The sequence below is a fragment of the Dama dama genome, chromosome 15, assembly GCF_033118175.1.
Source record: "Dama dama isolate Ldn47 chromosome 15, ASM3311817v1, whole genome shotgun sequence".
NCBI lineage: Eukaryota > Metazoa > Chordata > Mammalia > Artiodactyla > Cervidae > Dama > Dama dama.
The window spans coordinates 13,617,834-13,639,466 of NC_083695.1; the positions used below are offsets into that span (position 1 = coordinate 13,617,834).

General features: G+C 40.0%; 2 protein-coding genes across 2 annotated transcripts in view; one reads left to right on the forward strand and one right to left on the reverse strand.

The window, feature by feature from the left end:
- Nucleotides 1–21,633, forward strand: part of EGLN1 (egl-9 family hypoxia inducible factor 1) — a 61,753-nt gene that overhangs the window by 16,183 nt on the left and 23,937 nt on the right. The window lies entirely within an intron of this gene.
- SPRTN (SprT-like N-terminal domain) overlaps nucleotides 13,204–21,633 on the reverse strand; it is a 53,588-nt gene continuing 45,158 nt past the window's right edge. The window contains exon 5 of the mRNA XM_061161500.1: nucleotides 13,204–15,988. Within this exon, the coding sequence (XP_061017483.1) occupies nucleotides 15,930–15,988 (59 nt within the window). The 3' untranslated portion in view covers nucleotides 13,204–15,929. The remainder of the gene's footprint in view (nucleotides 15,989–21,633) is intronic.

Genomic DNA, 21,633 nt, shown 5'->3' on the forward strand with positions numbered 1-21,633 from the left:
TCATTATCATTAAAAATAGGAAACAACCCAAAATGTTCATTGTCTGGTGACTAGATAAATAAAATGTACATCATACAGTGGGATACTCTTCAGCCATAAAATGAACTACTCTTTTATGCAACAACATGGATGAATCTCAGAAGCGTTGTGCTCAGTGAAAGATTGTACCATAAATTATTTAGCTCCTTGTGATCAAAGTTTGGGTTATTTCTAATTTTTTGCTATGACAAATAATTCTGCATCAGATATTCTTAAAGGGGAACCTTGTGCATTGTAGTAATGTTTTTATAAGAAAAATTTCTAGAAGTAGTAATAGAATTGCTGAGTTGAAGATTTTTATTTACTTGCATTGCCAACATTTACTTAATGCTTATTTTGTACCACACACTATTATAAATACTCCTTCTACCCAAATTTTCTTGTTAATTTTTACAATAACTGTATGAAGTATAGGTACTATTATTTTCCTTATTTTGCAGTTGAGGAAACTGAGGCACAGATTAAGAAAAAAAAAAGTGCCAAGTCACACAGCTAGAGATTTACAGAGCCAGGGCACAAAGTGGGATGGTCTGACTCCAGAACCTGACCACCTACATAAGACATGTGAAGTAGTTTTCTATTTTATGCATGTTTTAGGAGAATTGTATTTACTTTTTAGGTTTCCTACTTGAACTTCCACTATGCATTACAGAAATTTCTTAATTTTAAAACACTGGGGATAAGGCAAGCCTTTCTTTTTCCTTAACGGAATAATTTCAGAAATGCACTATTGGAATGTTGTTTAACATAGACAAAGTCATATTCACAAAAAATACCAATTGTTCACTTCAAGGAACACTGTTTTGATAGTATACAAACACAGCATACAATTCTTTGGGCAGGTTAGTTTTTTCATGTAGATCACAAAAGATATTGGTCAAGTAGTAAAATTAACCTTTACGTAGATTGTTGTTCAGTTGTGTAGTCGTGTCCAACTCTTTGTGACCCTGTGGACTGGAGCACGCCAGGCCTTCCTGTATCTCACCATGGGGAGGCCTGGCGTGCTCCATTTTCAAATAGGCCATATATGCAGAAGATGTAGTTCCTTTAAGTGTGTAAACTTTGCATTGGAATCATGTTAATGTCAGCTGCTGCTGCTGCTGCTGCAAAGTCACTTCAGTTGTGTCTGACTCTGTGCGACCCCATAGACAGCAGCCCACCAGGCTCCACCGTCACTGGGATTCTCCAGGCAAGAACACTGGAATGGGTTGCCATTTCCTTCTCCAATGCATGAAAGTGAAAAGTGAAAGTGAAGTCGTTCAGTCGTATCCGACTCCTAGCGACCCCATGGACTGCAGCCTACCAGGCTCCTCCATTCATGGGATTTTCCAGGCAAGAGCACTGGAGTGGGTTGCCATTGCCTTCTCCGTTAATGTCAGCAACCCACTATAAATCTTCTGAATCAGACATTTTGAATCCTATGTGAAGGCCAGACAACTTCTTAAAACTGAATAGAGTTTCTAGTTCATTTTTGTGTCTGAGAAAACGTATATAAGGTATATTCTTAACCGGTAGGAGAGATTTAAAGAAATGTGACATCTCATATCTCAGAAAACCAAAGGACATTTATTAACTATTCTAAATACCTCTTAACAACCAATAAGTTGGCAAAGAAAAGAAATCTTTTGTTAATGAAAGCAGCTGGTTTACATTTTTTTGATTATATTAATCCCACAAGTTAATGTTCTCTCATCTTTTTTCTCCCAGGGCTTTTACAAGTAGGTGATACATCTGCTTTCACTTGGTTATCCCTTATTTATTCCTTAACCTACTTGTAACATGACATGTGCTATCAAGTGATGTTCTGAAAGGAAGGAATGTTTTTAAGTTATTACTCCCCTATTACATGAGGACCTGTCCTTTGCTCTCTCCTGCCTTTATTCCCCTCTGTTACTCTGCAGCACTTGACTGGAGGGAGTGTGATATAACTGGAGAAGAACGTAGGGTTCAGAGTCAGGATGCCTGGATCCTCAGCCCTCCTCTGCCATTGGCTAGTTGTGGACGCTACCAAGTTACCTGCCTTATTTTCACATTTGTTTCATGGGATAGCAGTAGCACTCATGGCGTGATTGGGCAAGGACTAAATGAGCTAATGTGTGAAAAGCGTTGTAGCTGGCATGTGGTAAGCTGTCAGAATTCTCACCTGTGGTTATCCACCCGTCCCTTTTTCTTTCTCCTTCCTTGGCTACATGATACTGCACTGCCCTGGCTTTCTGTAATTCTCAAACTATTCCTTCTCTGCTGGCTTCCTTCTGAGTGCAGGTATTTCCCTCTCTTTGGCATCAGCATTCTTCTCTTTACATATAGTATGGAGATTGGGCACTGGCTTTGAGATCAGGTAGACCTGGGTTTCAGTTATACCCCTGCTGCATATTAGCTGTATGGCCTCCAATTTTAACCTGAATCCTTTCTGAGCGCAGGTTTTTGTTCTGTAAATTAAGGGCAGTTCCTTTTTTCAGGATTATTGGGAGGGTTAAAGGTAACAAAATATTCAGTTATAGGGCTGAGCTGATGGGTCTGCTCCTCCTGCCATCATTTCTAGCTTGTCTCATCCACTTGATCTCGTCCAGTTCTGTATCTTCAGATACCATCACTGAACTTTTGATTCTTAATTCTGTTCCCCAAGTTGGATTTTCTTCCCCCACTGTGTACTTTCTGTATGTCTTACTGGCGTTTTAGAGTTTTCCTATATGATATCAAATTACTCCTCTGTCATCTCCCCTCGGAAACTTGCTCTCTATCGTGTGTTCCGTTTTTCCGTCGTCCTCCCAGTCATGGTACCTTAGAACTGGATTCATTCATACTTTGTTTCAGACTGTCTCTGCTTCTCCTTCCAGTTTGGGTTCCCTTCTCACCAACACTGAGCTCAAACACCTATCTTTGGCTTTCAGTTCACACTGTCTTTTGATGTGTGCTTTTTCCTAATAGCCATGAATGTCATCTCCCTGTTTCCAGGATTCCCTGTTCTCCCTAATCTATCCTTTACTTTTATCTTCACATTCATCTTCCTAAAGTGGGAGTCAGCGAGTTTTTCCAAAAGGGTTACATGTTTTAGGCTTTGTGGGTCAAACATTCTTTGTTGCAGCTACTGAACTCTGCTGTTTAACAGGAAAGCAGCCGTAGTCAATGTGTAAATGAATGAGCATGACTGTGTTCCAGTAAAACTTTATTTACAAAAATAGGAGGTGAGCTAGCTTTGGCCCATAGGTCAGAGTTTGCTGACTGCTGTCCTAAATGACAACTCAGATTATTGTCAGTGCTTGCTTATATGACTTCAGGCATTCTGTAGCTTGAAAAATAAATCTGAATTCCTTAGCTTAGTGCTTGAGATCTGCCTCAAGTTAGCTTTATTTCCCTTTACTCCTCATCATACATTGTTTATTTTAGCAAATGGAACGATCTGTTCTTTGGACATGCCATGCTTTATTAGTTCATCTCATGGTTCTTTTGTTGGTTAAGGTCTTAGAGTAAGCACCCTGTGTATTCTTTTTAATTTTTCTCCCTCCCTATTTTTCTTTCTTGAAATAATTTCCTTTTAAGAATACTGCCAGGTGGAACAGTCTTCCTAGTGACTTGCTTTCCCAGTCTTATCTAAAGTATTTTGGTTTTAAGTGTTTTACTTCTCATTGTTTGGAGAAGAAAAATATGATGCAAGATTCCAGAAATATTCATTCTTATACCAATTGCTCTGAATGGTAGTTTCTAACACTTTCTTAGTCATTCTAATGTGTGTGTAAGGGATACACTGGTACTTGGAAGTTCTTTAGGAAAATAGCTTTAGATCTGATGGGCTTGTCGCTCCCCTGGTAGCTCAGCTGGTAAAGAATCCGCCTGCAATGCAGGAGACCCTGGTTCAATTCCTGGGTCGGGAAGATCCACTGGAGAAGGGATAGGCTACCCACTCCAGTATTCTTGGGCTTCCTTGGTGGCTCAGCTGATAAAGAATCGACCTGCAATGTGGGAGACCTGGGTTCAATCCCTGGTTGGGAAGATCCCCTGGAGACGGGAACAGCTGCCCACTCCAGTATTCTGGCCTGGAGAATTCATGGGCTGTATATAGTCCATGGGGTTGCAAAGAGTCGAACCTGACTGAATGACTTTCACACACAGTGATGAACTTAGTGGCAGTTTCTTCAGAACCTATTTTGACCTCTGTATAATAGTATTCTATTTTGCCTACCTCGGTGTTTGAGATCTTCATTTTTCTCTCTCTAAATATATCAGTATATTCTGAAATATTTGGAATTAAGTTGCAGGCGTGATACCTGTTACCTTAGTATATTCTTTTATATGAGCACACAACTATAATCAAAATTGGGAAATTAACACTGATACAATTCTATTATTTAATATACAGATCTTATTCTGAGATGGTAGCTTATTCCAGTAATGTCTGTTGTAACAAATGAAAATCCTAGATCATGCATTGTATTCAGGTATCATGTCTTTTAAGTCTCCGTCTATCTGAACTAGTTCCTCAGATCTGCTGTTTTATGACTGACATTTTTGAAGCCTGCAGGCCTGTTCCTTTGTAGAATGTCCTTGAGTTTGGGTTTGTCTGACATTGTCTAGCCATTAGATCAGGGTTATTTGTCTTTGTCAGGAATATTACTCAGGTGTTGCCGTGTTCTTCTCAGTGCCTCTTACCAAGAGGCAAGTGATACGGATTTGTCCCTTTACTGAAGAACATCTCTGTTTGATCTTGTGTGTCTTCCTTAGGGCTTGAGGGCATTCCATATCAACTTGGTGAACACATCCCTTATGAGCCCTTGGAGCTCTTCCTAGCAACATTCTAATTCCTTCAGTTAATATTTTTTAGTACTTTCTCTAGACATGTGCTGGGGGCATAAAGATAAGTAAAACACAGTCCTAATCTTAACTGTACTTATGGTGTGATGCAGGAGTCAGCAGGTTTTCCCCAAGGGCCAGACAGTAATTACTTAGGCTTTGTGGGCTCATGGTCTCTGTTGCAACTACTCAAATCTGTCGTAACACAAGTGGCTAACCATGGAATAGGTTGCAAAATGGAAATGATTAAGATTAAAATGGAGCCTTGAAAGAAATGTCTTGTTTATAGTGAGCTTCTTAGATCTGTATCAGGAAACCCTTCTGCTATTTGCTGGAAAGCTTTGACAAGCACTGCTAGGCATTTGGAGCCATGGAAGGATTAGAGGCAGGCAGTGACATTAGATTTTGATTTTAGAAAGTTAACTTGGATGGAACATGGAGAATGATACAGAGCAGGTCATGGCAGTCCTGGAGGCAAGGAGAGGAGTCCAGAGGCTGTGAATAGGAATCCAAGGAAAAGATTAAGGACCTCTTTTAAAATAGAAGTAATAGAGATGGAGATATCCATACTTACATAACAAGAGATGTTTGATCTGATTGATGATATAAGCAAGGGCAGTGGAGGAGAAGTCAAAGATGATTTCTGAGCTTCTCTAGGGAAATTGGTTGACCGAGGATGCCACTTGGTGAAGAAAGGGTATATGAAGAACAGCAACTTGAAGGCCAGGGAAGATAGGCAGGTAAGTTGTTTTGGAATTGTTGAGTTTAATAAGCCTGTGTAGATACAAGTGGAGATTGTTTTATAGGTCTAAGGCTGCAGAGAGCCATCTAGACTAGGGTGGTTAGCATATAGATCTTAGCCGAAGCCACAGGGTTGATTGAATGCAGTCCCCTGGAGAAAGCAGCTTTCACAGCAATGGTAATGCTAATTACAGAAGCTTTGTGGGAAACAGTACTCTTCTTTGGGGGAGAAAGGGCGTGTTAGGAAAGTGTATTGAAAGAAAAGGAAGGAAACCAAAAGACAGTGGTGTTTTAAAAACCAAGGAAGAATAGAAAGTTGATAGATAGTATCAAGTACTGCAAAGAGGGTTAATTAGGATTAGAACTGGAAGCATGCAATGCTTTTATTAAAAAGGTTGGGGGGCATCGTTTGGGACTTTGCTTGTGGTGATTTCAGTGAGTTGAATGGTAAGTGAGAAGATGTAGGCAAGGACCAGTCTTCTTGAACTTGGATGGAATCAGTGAGTCATTTGAGTATCTTGTTAAAGTAGAAATTCTGAAATCAGTGAGTCTGGGGTGAATCCCAAGATTCTGCATTTCCAACAACTTCCCAAGCAGTGGAAATGCTGCCATTCTGAGAACTACATAGACCTACAGTTAACAGGTTGTACATTGTAGGCATCCCAGGGCACTGTAGCTAGCTCACAGGGGTGCCATGACTATTTTTAAATTTCAAGGAAAGTACAGTAGTATCTCTTAGACACCACACTGTATTTCTTTTGGTGCTGTCATACCTTTGTGAAGCTGGGTTTTCAGTGTTTACTCTGATTTAAAAAAAAAAAAGTTAAGTACTGCCTAAAAATCAGTGTGAAACAGGAAATGAGGCTGATTCCACAGTTTGAAAAATTATGCAGTGCCGGACAGATGCTAAATTATTAGGATTTAAGTACTTGCTAAGTAGTTTGGCCTGTATTCCTTAATAAAGTGAACCCTCAGATATTTCTTTTGGCTTACGAGTGCCATGAAAAAATTACTCTGACACTAATTACTCTTGAACCAAAAAAGTTTGGGAACCATTGGTGTAACTGTTCTTCATAGAAACTTACAGTGGAGCAAAGCAACTGAGAAGATTGGATGGTAGCTGAGAAAGGGCTTATTTTAAAGTATTGATAGAAAAGACAGGTATGTTACCTGCTGGGGGAGGGAGCAGCTGAGAGGGAAACAGATCTGAAGATATGGCAGATAAAGGTGTTAACTTGGAGTGAAAGGTCTCTGAGGAGATGAGACAGGATGGAATCTGGACCCTGCTTTCCCAAACCTTGGAGAAGGAAATGGCAACCCACTCCAGTATTCTTGCCTGGGAAGTCCCATGGACAGAGGAGTGTGTCAGGCTTGTTAAGTCCATGGGGTCGCAGAGTCAGACACAACTGAGTGACTTCACTTCCACTTTCCCAAACCTTGCTCCAAATGTGCAGCATTGGTTTGCTGGAAGCAGTGCAGAATCTCACATCCCACTCCAGACCTCCTAAATCAGAATGTGGATTTTCAGTAAGATTCCTAGGTGATTAAATGCATGTTAAAATTTCAGAAGCCCTATATAGGCAGGATTATCCCTCCACAGGAGAAAGAATGACCCTTTTTAAAACTCCATCACCATATGTGTGTCTTGTACACACCAGCCATTCTGACTGAGGAAAGTGAGTTAATGAGGCCTGTAGATTTAGATACATTCTAAGAAGTCTGAGAGTAAGAAGCTGAAGTTTCTACCTGATTGCCTTAATTACTTCAGGTAAGTAGGAAACATCTCTGCATCTATTGAATTGAAAAGTTGGAGCTGAAATAATGGCTGGAAGAGGTGAGTTATAGAAGAAGCATTTTGAGGCGTGCAAACAAATTGACTAGGAATATAGAAATTGGCAAGCAATTCTGAAGGTCTGGCTGAGGTCAGAGACTACTTTTAGTTGTTCAGGTGTTAGTCTGTGTGGTTATAACCTTTTCCAGTGGTGCTGAGTAGCTTGGGGTATAAATTTGTTAGTTTGCAGGGTGAGGTTCAGGGAAAAATAAAAGGGCTAAACAAAACTGTATCCTGGATAAAAAAGAAAGAAATCACAAGGAGAAATACGAGAAGGGGGGTAGAAGGATTGGAGGTCTTAAAAGCTAATGGAAAGGTCACACATCCTGGGCTTGGAGGAGTTTTGCCCTATTCCTATCTACCAGGGAGAGGTAAATTCTTTTTGTCAGGCTGTAGAGATTTATCAGGACTTGGTGATTGATTGGCTAACAGGGAAGAATGACTAGAATGACTCCCAGAGTTCTGGTTTTAGAGACTGCTTTACAGTACACTTTTATTAATGAGGAACTGCTTTCCAGTGAAGCAGGTGTTTTTTTTGGATGGGCAAGTGTGGAGTCTACCAGTGTACTTTCTGACTCTCTATGAATTTGACTCTTCTAGGTATCTTGTGTAAGTGGAATCATCATACAGTATTTGCACTTTGTGTAGATGGGAATGCATTTATTTCTTTTTAATTAACTTATTTTTTATTGAAGGATAATTGCTTTACAGAATTTTGTTGTTTTCTGTCAAACCTCAACGTGAATCAGCCATAGGTATATATATGTGTGTGTGTGTGTGTGTGTGTGTGTGTGTGTATATCCCCTCCCTTTTGAACCTCCCTCCCATCTCCTGCCTCATCCCACCCCTCTAGGTTGATACAGAGCCCTTGTTTGAGTTTCCTGGGCCATACAGCAAATTCCTATTGGCTATCTATTTTACATATGGTAGGGTAAGTTTCTATGTTACTCTTTCGATACATCTCACCCTCTCCTCCCCTGTCCCCATGTCCATAAGTCTGTTCTTTATGTCTGTTTCTCCACTGCTACCCTGTAAATAAATTCTTCAGTACCATTTCTAGATTCCATATATATATGTTAGAATATGATATTTATCTTTCTCTTTCTGACTCCCTTCACTCTGTATAATAGGTTCTAGGTTTATCCACGTCATCAGAACTGACTCAAATGCATTCCTGTTATGGCTGAGTAATTTTCCATTGTGTATATGTACCACAACTTCTTTATCCATTCATCTGTCGATGGACATCTAGGTTGCTTCCATGTTCTACCTATAATAGTGCTGTGATGAACAATGAGATACATGTGTCTTTTTCAGTTTTGGTTTCCTCAGGGTATATGCCTAGGAGTGGGATTGCTGGGTCATAGGGTGGTTTTATTCCTAGTTTTTTAAGGAATCTCCATATTGTCTTCCGTAGTGGCTGTATCAATTTACATTCCCACCAACAGTGCAAGAGTGTTCCCTTGTCTCCACACCCTCTCCAGAATTTATTGTTTGTAGACTTTTTGATGATGGCCATTCTGACTGGTGTGAGGTGATATCTCATTGTGCTTTTGATTTGTATTTCTCTAATAATGAGCGATGTTGAGCATCTTTTCACGTGTTTGTTAGCCGCCTGTATGTCTTCTTTGGAGAAATGTCTGTTGAGGTCTTTTTCCCACTTTTGGATTGGGTTGTTTGTTTTTCTGGTATTGAGTTGTATGAGCTGCTTGTATATTTTGGAAATTAATCCTTTGTCAGTTGTTTCATTTGCTATTATTTTCTTCCATTCCGAGGGTTCTTTTTTCACCTTGCTTATAGTTTCCTTTGCTGTGCAAAAGCTTTTAAGTTTAATCAGGTCCCACTTGTTTACTTGGTTTTTATCTCCATTACTCTAGGAGGTGGGTCATAGAGGATCTTGCTTTATGTTATCGAGTGTTCTATGTGTTTTTCTCTAACAGTTTTATAGTTTCTGGTCTTGTCTTTAATCCATTTTGAGTTTTTCTTTGTGTATGGTGTTAGGAAGTGTTCTAATTTCATTTTTTTACATGTAGCTGTCAGTTTTCCCAGCACCATTTATTGAAGAGGCTGTCTTTACCTCATTGTATAATCTTGCCTCCTTTCTCAAAAATACCCATAGGTGCATGGGTTTATTTCTGGGCTTTCTGTCTTGTTCCATTGGCCTATATTTCTGTTTTTGTGCCAGGACCATACTGTCTTGATGCCTGTAGCTTTGTAGTATAACCTGAAGTCAGGAAGGTTGATTCCTCCAGCTCCATTCTTCTTTCTCAAGACTGCTTTGGCTATTCGGGGTCTTTTGTGTTTCCATATGAATTGTGAAATTTTTTGTTCTAGTTCTGTAAAAAATGCCATTGGTAATATGATAGGGATTGCATAGAACCTGTAGATTGCATTTGGTAGTATAGTCATTTTCACAATATTCATTCTTCCTACCCAGGAACATGGAATATTGCCTTTGATTTCTTTCATTGGTGTCTTACAACTTTCTGTGTACAGTTCTTTTGTCTCCTTAGGTCAGTTTATTTATTTCTGCAATGGTGAATGGGATTGATTCCTTAATTTCTCTTTGTGATTTTTCATTGTTAGCATATACAAATGCAAGTGGTTTCTGTGTATTGATTTTGTATCCTGCAACTTTGCTAAATTCACTAATTTGCTCTAGTAATTTCTGACACTATCTTTAGGGTTTTCTATGTACAGAATCATGTCATCTGCAAAGAGTGAGAGCTTCTTTTCTGATCTGGATTCCTTTTATTTCTTTTTCTTCTCTGATTGCTGTAGCTAGGATTTCTAGAACGATGTTGAATAATAGTGGTGAAAGTGAACACCCTTGTCTTGTTCCTGATCTTAGCAGGAATGCATTGTTTTTCACCACTGAGAATAATGTTTGCTGCAAGCTTGTCATGTATGGCCTTTACTATGTTGAGGTAGGTTCCTTCTATGCCCATTTTTTGAAGAGCTTTAATCATAAATCGGTGCTGAATGTTGACAAAGGCTTTTTCTGCATCTATTGAGATGATCATATGGCTTTTATCTTTCAGTTTGTTAATACGGTGTATCACATTGATTAATTTGCATATATTGAAGAATCCTTGCATCCCTGGAATAAACCCAACTTGATCATGGTGTATAAGCTTTTTGATGTGTTGCTGAATTCTGTTTGCTAAAATTTTGTTGAGGATTTTTGCATCTATGTTCATCTGTGATGTTGGCCTGTAGTTTTCTTTTTTTATGTTGTCTTTGTCTGGTTTTGCTGTCAGGGTGATGGTGGCCTCGTAGAATGAATTTGGAAGTGTTCCTTCCGCTGCAATTTTTTGAAAGAGTTTTAGAAGGATAGGCATTAGCTCTTCTGTGTTTGATAGAATTCTCCTGTGAAGCCATCTGGCCCTGGGCTTTTGTTTTTTGGGAGACTTTTGATAACAGCTTCAATTTCAGTGTTTGTAATTGGGCTGTTCATAATTTCTATTTCCTCCTGGTTCAGTCTTGGAAGATTGAAGTTTTCTAAGAATCGGTTCATTTCTTCCAGGTTATCCATTTTATTGCCATATAGTTAGTTGTTCATAATAGTCTCTTACAATATTTTGTATTTCTATATTGTCCTTTGTAACCTCTCCTTTTTCATTTCTGATTTTGTTGATTTGATTCTTCTGTCTTTTTTTCTTGATGAGTCTGGATAAAGGTTTGTCAATTTTGTTTATCTTTTCAAAGAACCAGCTTTTAGTTTTATTAATCTTTACTGTTGTTTCTTTCATTTCTTTTTCATTTATTTCTGCTCGGATCTTTATGATTTCTTTCCTTCTACTAATTTTGGGGTTTTTTTGTTCTTTTTCCAGTTGTTTCAGGTATAAAGTTAGGTTGTCTATTTGATGTTTGTCTTGTTTCTTGAGGTAGGATTGTATTGCTATAAACTTCCCTCCTAGAACTGCTTTTGCTGCATCCCATAGGTTTTGAGTTGTGCTTTCATTGTCATTGGTTTCTAGAAATTTTTTTATTTCCCTTTTGATTTCTCCAGTAACCTGTTGGTTATTTAGAAACATCTTGTTTAATCTCAATGTATTTGTGTTTCTTACAGTTTTTTCTTGTAATTGATATCTAGTCTCATAGCGTGGTCAGAGAAGATACTTGATACAGTTTCAGTTTTCTTAAATTTTACTGAGGTTGGTTTGTGACCCAAGATGTGGTCTATCATGGAGGATGTTCCATGTGTACTTGAGAAGGAGGTGTATTCTTCTGCATTTGGATGCAATGTCCTGAAGATACCAATGAGATCCATCTCATTTAATGTATCATTTAAGACTTGTGTTTCCTTGTTAATTTTCTGTTTTGATGATCTGTCCTTTGGTGTGAGTAGGGTGTTGAAGTCTCCTACTATTATTGTGTTACTGTTTTCTCCTTTTATATCTGTTTGTGTTTGTCTTATGTATTGAGGCGCTCCTATGTTGGGTGCATAGATAATTACAATTGTTATGTCTTCCTCTCGGATTGATCTATTGATCATTATGTAGTGTCCTTCCTTATCTCTTGTAATCTTCTTTATTTTAAGGTCTGTTTTATCTGATATGAGGATTGCTACTCCAGCTTTCTTTTGCTTCCCATTTGCATAGAATATATTTTTCCATCCTCTCACTTTCAGTCTATATGTGTCTTTAGGTCTGAAGTAGGTTTCTTGTAGACAGCATATCTATCTATGGGTCTTGATTTTTTATCCATTCAGCCAGTCTGTGTCTTTTGGTTGGAGCATTTAATCTATTTACATTTAAGGTAATTATTGATATATATGTTCCTATTGCCATTTTCTTAATTGTTTGGGGTTGATTTTGTATATCTTTTTTCTTCTCTTGTATTTCCTGACTATGTAAGTCCCTTTAACATTTGTTGTAAAGCTGGTTTGGCGGTACTAAATTCTAACTTTTGCTTGTCTGAAAAGCTTTTTATTTCTCCATTAATTTTGAATGAGATCCTTGCCGGGTACAGTAATCTTGGTTGTAGATTTATCCCTTTCAGTACTTGAAATATATCCAGCCATACCCTTCTGACCTGCAGAGCTTCTTCTGAAAGAGCAGCTGTTGAGCATATGGGGTTTCCCTTGTATGTTACTTGTTGCTTCTCCCTTGCTGCTTTTAATATTCCTTCTTCGTGTTTAGTCTTTGTTAGTTTGATTAGTTTGTGTCTTGACGTGTTTCTCTTTGAGTTTATCCTGTACGGGACACTGTGTCTCTTGGACTTGATCAGCTATTTCCTTTTCCTTTTTGGGGAAATTTTCAACTATAATCTTTTCAAAAATTTTCTCATACCCTTTCTTTTTCTCTTCTTCTTCTGGGGGCCCTATAATTTGAATGTTGGTGCATTTGATATTGTCCCAGAGGTCTCTGAGACTGTCCTTAGTTCTTTTCATTCTTTTTACTTCATTCTGCTCTTCAGAAGTTATTTCCACCATTTTATCTTCCAGCTCACTGATTAGTTCTTCTGCTTCAGATATTCTGCTATTGATTCCTTCTAGAGTATTTTTAATTTCAGTAATTGTGTTATTTGTCTCTATGTTTATTCTTTAATTCTTCTAGGTCTTTGTTAATTGATTCTTGCATTCTCTCCATTTTTGTTTTCAAGGTTTTTGATCATCTTCACTATCACTTCTGAATTCTTTTTCAGGTAGTTTGTCTATTTGCTCTTCATTTATTTGGACTTCTGTGTTTCTAGTTTGTTCTTTCATTTGTGTAGTATTTCTCTGCCTTTTCATTTTTTTTTTTTAAACTTATTGTGTTTGAGGTCTCCTTTTCCCAGGCTTCCAGGCTGAATTCCTTCTTCCTTTGGTTTCTGCCCTGCTAAGGTTGGTCCAGTGGTTTGTGTGAGCTTTGTGTGGGGTGAGGTTTGTGCTGAGTTTTTGTTTGTTTGTTTTTCCTGTGATGGGCAAGGCTGAGTGAGGTAGTAATCCTGTCTGCTGATGATTGGGTTTGTATTTTTGTTTTGTTTGTTGTTTAGATGAGGTGTCCAGCACATTTGGTGGTTGGGTGATGCCAAGTCTTGTATTCAGGTGGTTTCCTTTGTGTAAGTTCTCACTATTTGATACTCCCTAGGGTTAGTTCTCTAGTAGTCTAGGGTCTGGAGTCAGTATTCCCACTGCAAAGACTCAGGGCTTGATCTCTGGTCAGGAACGAAGATTCCACAAGTGGTTTGTTATGGCATTTAGTGAGATTAAAACAAATATCCAAAAACAAGAAAAGGCACTTACAAAATCAGGCAAATGATAATTAAAACAATGAAATATACACATATACATAAATACCCTTTTATATATATACTGTTTTGATCAAAGTCAAAACTGTCCATCAAAAATAAAGTACAGTATGTTGACCCAGTGAACAAAAGAAATAAAAAATTATATATACCAGTTACGAACAAAACTAACTAAAGCACAAACTGGAAAACAAATCTAAAGCAAGGTGCCAAGTGGGGAATAAAGCAATGAAAATTAAACTAACAAATATGTTGAAAGGAAAGGAAAGAATGAAAGAATAGATATGCAGAGTTAAATAGGGGTAGATAGAGAAGATTTATATACACTAAAGATTAACTGCAAGGGGAAAAGAACAGTAGGAAAAGCAAACAAAGGAATAGATATAGAAAAAATAATAGGTTTAAAAAATTAAAATTAAAAAAGAGGAAAAAAGAAAAGGGAAAACTCCATAGAACTGCAAAAGCCAAACATAGAGGCAGAGGTTTATAACAACAATAAAAAATGTGGCTGAGGGAAAAAAAAGCTCAAAAGCTTAATTAGATTTCATAGTGCCAATAAAATCGACAACTACAACAGAAGTGGGAAAAAAAGGAAAAAAAATCCAAAAGAATCTACAGAACAAGTCAAAACATAGGAATAATAAATATTTTTCCCGAGTCATTGCTGTCAGAGTCCTTTCCCTCGCTGGGAGTCATAGTCCACCTCACCTCCCTAGGATGCCCTCCAACACTGCTGGTCTCAGGACCTGCTGTGGGGGCAGCTCAGATTCTAACCTGGTCCTGCTCCTGTGTGTTCTTGCCTCCAATGCCCACAGCTATCAGAGCTAGTGCGTTTTCCTTTGTGGGAGCTCTCAGTGGCCTTTTATATATTCCATAGACACAGAGTCTGCCTGATTGATTGTGTGGATTTAATCGGCAGCTTGTACAGCTACTGGGAAGGTTTTGGGTCTTCTTCCTCAGCCACACTGCCCCTGGGTTTCAACTGTGGTTTTATTTCCCCTCTGCATGTGTGTTGTCCACTGGGGTTTGCTCCTGAGGCTGCCCTGCAGGGCTTGGGTTTGCCCCTGTGCGGGCCAGGGGTGGAGGTGGTGCAGCTGCTTGGGTCGCAGGGGTTCTGGCAGCACCAGGTACTCAGGGGTGTTGGCGGCTAGGGCAGCAGGAAATATAGTGCTCTAGAAGGGTATGGCAACCAGTGTTGGCCGATACACTCCAGCATTCTTGCCTGGAGAACCCCCTCCCTGACAGGGGAGCCTGGCAGGCCAGTCTACAGGGTCGCAAAGAGTCAGACACAACCGAAGCGACCATGCGCGCATAGAAGACATTTTCTGCCTGTGGCAGCTCTGCCCCAGTGAGAGTTGAGCGTGAAGGTGACGCAGCTGCTTGGCTTGTGGGGACTCTGGTGGTGCCGAGTGTGCAGGGACACGGACTGCCACCACCGTAGGAGTTATGGCCCTATCAGTCTTTTTTCAAGCCTCTTGTAGCTGGCGATCAGACGCCTCTTTGGCCAGTCTTTCTCCATAGCTCCACCCGTTCAGGCACTTAGAGGGCTCCCTTGCCTGGGGTCCTTCTCTGCTGTTCGGCACATTAGGCCAATAGAGGGGCCCCCTGGCTGGGGTCCTGCTCTGCAGATTGGCACATCAGTCACTGAAAGGGGCACCCTGGCTGGGGTTCTACTCTGTAGTTCAGTGCCTCAGGCATTTGATGCGGTCAGCCTCTCTATTGTTCAGCTTCGGATGCTGGCGTGTGGAGAGAGAGAGGCTATGGTGGTGGCTTCACCCTCTATGCGTGACTCAACAGTATCGCCTTGCTTCCATGGCTGCCTGGCTTTTCTCCACAGGCATTTCCCACCACAGTCTCCTCCCTCACATTCCTCAAACCTGCTGTCTGCAGTCAACAGCAGGCCTCGCCCTGGGATTGCTCCACACTCCCTAAACTCCAGCTCCCAGCCGCTGCTCCTTATAGAGGACCTGCGTCCCTGTCCAGGGTATGCATGGCTGCAGCAAGGACTGTCTGATTCTCATTCCATTTAGGCTGCCACAGATCAGCTGTTTCACTCTCAGCCTGGAATGTTTCTCCTCTGACTCAGACAATTGCCCCGATGTGGTTATCAGACCTCTGCTTCAGTGCCGCCACCCGCCGAGGGCAGGTCCAGCCCTACTAACACTCCTGTTTTCCCCCTAGTTCCTTCGTCCTACCGAGTTTTGCGTGGTTCTATATATTCTTTCCACTGCTCAGGTACTCCTGTCCGCTCTCAGCTGGTGTTCTGCGTGCACTTCTGTGTCTGAAGGTGTCTTCCTCATGTATCCGTGAGAGATGTGCTGCACGTCCACCTCCTCCTCCGCCATCGTGTTCTCTCTGGAATGCATTTTAAGGTTGACTTAATATACGTCCTACAAACAGACTGTCCTTTTTTTCACTCTGGGCGTACAGTAGGCTCTCATTAGCCATCTCTTTTATGTCCAGCAGTGTATATGTCTCAGTCCCATTCTCTCAGTGTATCTCTCCTTCCCTTTCCCCCCTTGGTGTTCATTGTTTGTTCTCTACACCTGTCTCTCCTTCTGCCTTAGGCTTGTCTGTATATGCATTCTCTTTTTAATCCACACAGTAGACTTTTGAGATTATATACTCCTTATCTGCGAGTTCCCCATACATGGATTCAACCAACTGTGGATCAGAAATATTGGGAGAAAAATCCAGAAAGTTCCAAAAGCAAAACCTGAATTTGCTGCAATGCTGGTAACTTACAGTTCACCATCAAACAACACAGTTTTGAACAACGCAGGTCCACTTAAATGCACATTTTTTTTTCATTAGTAAGTATTGCAGTAGTGTACCATTGGCTGGCTTCCCAAGTGGCTTAGTGGTAAAGAATCCATCTGCCAGGCAGAAGAGGTGAGTTCTCAGTCCCTGGGTTGGGAAGATCCCCTGGGGAAGGAAATGACAGCCCACCCCAGTATTCTTGCCTGGAAGATCCCATGGGCAGAGGAGCTGGCGGGCTACAGTCTGTGGAGTCGCAAAGAGTCAGACACGACTGAAAGACTAAGCTGCCACCACCACCACCACATTGTCAGTAGTTGGTTGAATCTGTGGATGTGGAACCTCGGATATGGAGTGCCGACTGTAAGTTATACTTGGTGTTTGGGTATGTTAAGGGTTGGTGCCCCTAATCTCTGTTCAAGAGTCAGCCATGTTTACATAGCATTTACATTGTATTAGATATTATAAGTAATCTAGTGAGTGAGTGAGTTGCTCAGTCATCCAACTCTTTGCGAGCCCATGGACTGTAGCCTACCAGGCTCCTCTGTCCATGGGATTTTCCAGGCAACAGTTCTGGAGTGGGTTGCCATTTCCTTCTCCAGGGGATCTTCCCAGCCCAGGGATCGAACCCAGGTCTCCTGCATTGCAGGCAGATGCTTTACCATCTGAGCCACCAGGGAAGCAAGTAATCTAGAGATGATATTAAATATGTGGAGGATGTGTAGATTATTTGTAGATACTATGCCATTTTATATAATGGGCTTGAGCATCCATGATTTTTGTATCCAAGAAACAAATCACCATTGATATTGAGGGACAGTTATACTGTTGGTGCCTCCACATGTAGCTCCTAAGTAGTGGAGCTGAAACTTGAATACAGGTTGGCCAGCAAATCTTAATACACTTAGTCATTATAAGTTTCTTATCTCCTCTATACTACCGTAATATTTTGTGTTTTATTTTTCATTGTATTTTTTACATTTTGTCCATTATAGTTGGGGAATTACAGCAGTTTAGAGTATAGTGAATCAGACCTAGGTTACCCCATTCTATATATTAATAATATGCTTAATAAACATTTGTTAATGTGACTTAACATTTACCTTAAATGTTATAGTGGGGATTGCTTGTTTTTTAAAAAATTAAATTCTTATTTTTAAGAATGTTTTTGTGATGTGTGTGTGTGTGTGTTTATTTTGGCTGTGCTGCATGGCTTGTGGAATCTTAGTTCCCCAACCAGGGACTGAACCACGCTGCTTGGCAGTGAAAGAACGGAGTCCTAACCACTGGACTGCCAGGGGATTCTCTGTGCTTTATATTTTAATCTCACAGGTGGCTTTTTATATTTAGCCCCAGAACACATTTTTTTTTTAAGACTTTTTATACCATTCTTGACTATGTAAAATTCTAGTTAAATTGTTGCATTTAGTGTATCTCTAGAGATAGTGAAATTTTTTCTGTTGATCTTGGATGAACCTTTCTAACAGTAGTTTCAGCATCTTATCAAGTATTTCTGTAAATACTTTTCAAAAAACCAAAGCAAAATAAAACTAATAGTGCTTCTGCAGGGCTTTTGTTATCAAAGTAATTTATTTGAGGTCACCCTGTTTTTTATTACAATTGGGTATTCACAAAACTGAGACAGTATCCTAAGGTGTCCTCATGTGAGCTGTTTATTTTAAGCGATGAGTGTTCTGTACTAACAAAGTTTGCATTTTTAGAGTAATAAAAGTTACCAAGTACTGTTTAATTTTGGCATCCATTGTTACGTGCTTTGTTATGCCAGTTATATTTCTTTTAATCCCACCTATTTAAAATGTCTGCTTTATGTCTTTATAAAAGAAGCAGTGTAGGATTGGAAATTGGGAGACCCAGATTTTTATCCTTTGGCTGTCTAGTTAGATGAGTCTAACTGAAGAGTTTGAGCCAGATCTTTATGGTCTCTTCCATTTTTAAATTCTGGAGTTTATTTATTTTAAGTCTTTGCTGTATCAGAAGTACTGCCAGATGGAACATACAGTCTTCAAACTAGATTGGAAGGTTACGCAGTCCAGATTCCTGGTTCCGGCGACGGAGAACACTGGCATGGCAACGTGGCCCGTGAGCTCCACAGCCAAGTGGAAGGTGTGGCAGGGACGGCGCTTTCCCGTCTCTGCTGCTCGACATTTTCCGCAGAACAGTTGTACCTGGTGTTTATTTGATTAAAGAAACACTGATTATCTTATACAACTTCCCTGGTGGCTCAAACGGTAAAGCGTCTGCCTGCAATGCGGGAGACCTGGGTTCATTCCCTGGGTCGGGAAGATCTCCTGGAGAAGGAAATGGCAACCCACTGCAGTATTCTTGCCTGGATTATTTTATACATATGAGGCATTTTTATTAGGCATGTTGCTAGCTGCCAGGATGCATAAATGAGGTGATGTGGAGCCTTAAAATGGGGCTGTGGAGCCCAACAAACCTGGGTCCACAGTCTAGCTGGCCGCTTAGCTCTATGTCCTCAGGTAAGTAGTTGTAAGGATTAAATGAGCTACTAAAGATTATGTTTTGCATGGTGCCTGGTATATAGGAGTCCCTTGTAGAGATTATGATGGAGATAGAAAGGGATTAAGACTTACAGAACTCTTTCCTCTGTTGTCTTGCTTGGCTCACGTCCTGTGAGAGGGAGAATTCTGAGTTCTCCAGTGAGGCAGTGGCTCTGAAGGTGTTGGTCTTAGCCAGCACTGTTGACACTCTGTTTCCCGGGCAGTGTCTAAGTAATTTTGTGTCCTAGCTGATTTGCCATGTAAGTCAGGTGCACCGTTGTTATTTTTACTTTGCAGACAAGAGAAATCAGGCACACAGAGGTTCGGTAACTCCGCAGTGGCCCAGCCTGCAGAGTTGGGCTTTGAGTGCAGGCAGTCTCTGCGCCCTTCCTTTATTTTGTGTGGCCTTTGGGACAGTAAAGAGCCATGTTGCAAACTGGAAAGCTGTGTGTAAGATGGGGTGCTGTCTTATCTGATGTGGAGAGGAGTCTCCACAGTCCACTGGCGATGTGTCTTCTCCACGCTAACCCTGCTCACTTCTCCCATCTGCTACATGTTGCCCTTAGTATTTCGGCCTTTTTTTTTCCCCTTGATAATACTGCAACTTGTCAGTAGTCTTCCTCTAATGTATCCCCAGAAATGGATACAGTAGACCCATTATACTACTCAGATATGGCCTGAGTAGTACAGAATCTAGGAACTGTTTAATGTTGCTTAATGTTGCAGTGGCTTTTTAGTAACACGGTAACTTGTTTAAGGTTATGGTCAACCTAAACTCCTGGACTTGGGGAGGTTTTTTTTTTTTATGCTATCTTCTGGAAATTGTCTTATCCCCATTTTATAGTTTACTCTGCCTTCCAGGAGTTGTGAGAATTAAATGAAATTAAATGAAAGAATGAGTATAAAGTTCTTGGCACAGTTACCAACAGGTGGTGATACCTCAGTAAATGATGGTGGTTTTCCTGTTATATATATTTATCTAAATTTTTCCTATTCAGAAGTTACATGGATAGATTTTTCTGTTTTTGTGATTCAAGATCATTGGTAATGATAAAAATTTGTGATCAAGTTGCTGAGCAGCTATATTTGAGCAAAAATAAATGTAAGTGAAGTTAAGTTTAAGGAAGGATTGTAGAGAAATGGGAAGTAACATTTGAGAATCATATATTCTCATGCTTCTGTTTGTTTTAAATTCTGTTAGGTAATTTTAGTCACTGTGGTTTGGTTTTACATGTTACGTGTGTGGGAGAAGGAAAGTTTGTATTATTGCAGTACTATCCTCTGCAAAGCCTTTTAAAATATACAATGTCTAGGACTTCCGTCATTGGTCCCGTTGGTTAAGAAGCTGCACTTCCACTGCAGGGGGTACAAGTTCGATCCTTGATCAGGGAACTAAGATCCTGCTTGCCATGTGGTGCGGCCAAATAATAATGTGATGTCTACACCCTCCCTCCCCCAAAAAAATCATTGATAAAAACCGATTAGCTAGAGGCTAAGACATAACAGAATATCCTTCCAGGCAGATGGAGACCTAGATGCGGGATTTTATCCCACATCTAGAGATGTGGGAGAAGCAGTCTCTTAGGTTTGTATAGCTTGCACCTCGACATCATATCAAATACAGAAGTGTGTGTGTGTGTAATTTTTGTCATCCCTTGCAAGTGGAAAGCTGTTGAACTTCAAATTTATTTCTTAGAACCTAACAATATTTCTGTCAACCTTTAGCATAGATGGTAAAACTCAACGTCTACTTTAAATATATTTAAGTTACTTACATTATTCCCACCTCCCCCTTAGTCATTAACTAATTTATTCAACAGATGGTTGAGCACTTGTGTTTGGCACAGATTAATAAAGCCTGATTCATACCCTACAGGAATCCAGAATCTGATTGGAAAAATCCAGGAAACAAGTATTATAATGGTGTATAGATATGGTAGTTCATAAACAGTTAAGCAGCTATCTTTAGAATGATGTGAAAAGCGAAGAACAGTAAAGAACATAGCTCAGTCAAGGTGATGAAAGTAGAATAGAGTTTTAACATTGTTTGAATTGGGCCATGATTATTTTCTAAAACCAGATCTGGCTCTTAAATTGGTTACACTCCTATGCAGCGGTTTGGAGAGGCAGAACTTAAAACAAGGCCCAGATGGATTTACTTGTAAAATGTAGATAGTCACTCGTGACTCGCAGAGCTGTGGTGGGACTGACATGAGATGCACTGTGTGCAGGCCCTGTGGACCGGTCTCCTCTCCCAGGAGCACTAGTCTTCTCACAAAGGCTGCGGCCTGAGTCTCTGTCAGTCACACCACAGAAGCTTTTCACAAGTGCTTGGTTGTCGGCCTACAAAGAGAGTTGTGCTGTTATTGAAAAATTCAGCTCGTTATTGGAGTTGTTGATCTCTTGAGTCATATATTTCTATAACCATGAGTTATATGTTCTTATGAACAGAATGCTGACTCTATTAAGTTTTAAAATGAATAAAGTATTTAGTGACTACTAAATATCTCTTTAAGCATTAAGGCTCAGGCTAAGTTTAAACATTTAAGTACAGCATTTGAGCTCATTCATTTTGGGAATTTTCTTTGAAAAATCAGATGTTTGTTGTTACTGTTGCATTGATTCTACATCAAGAAAATTAAATATAAAAACAAACATTTTGATAAACCATAATGGAAAAGAATATGAAAAAAGAATGTATGTATGTATGTAACTGAGTCA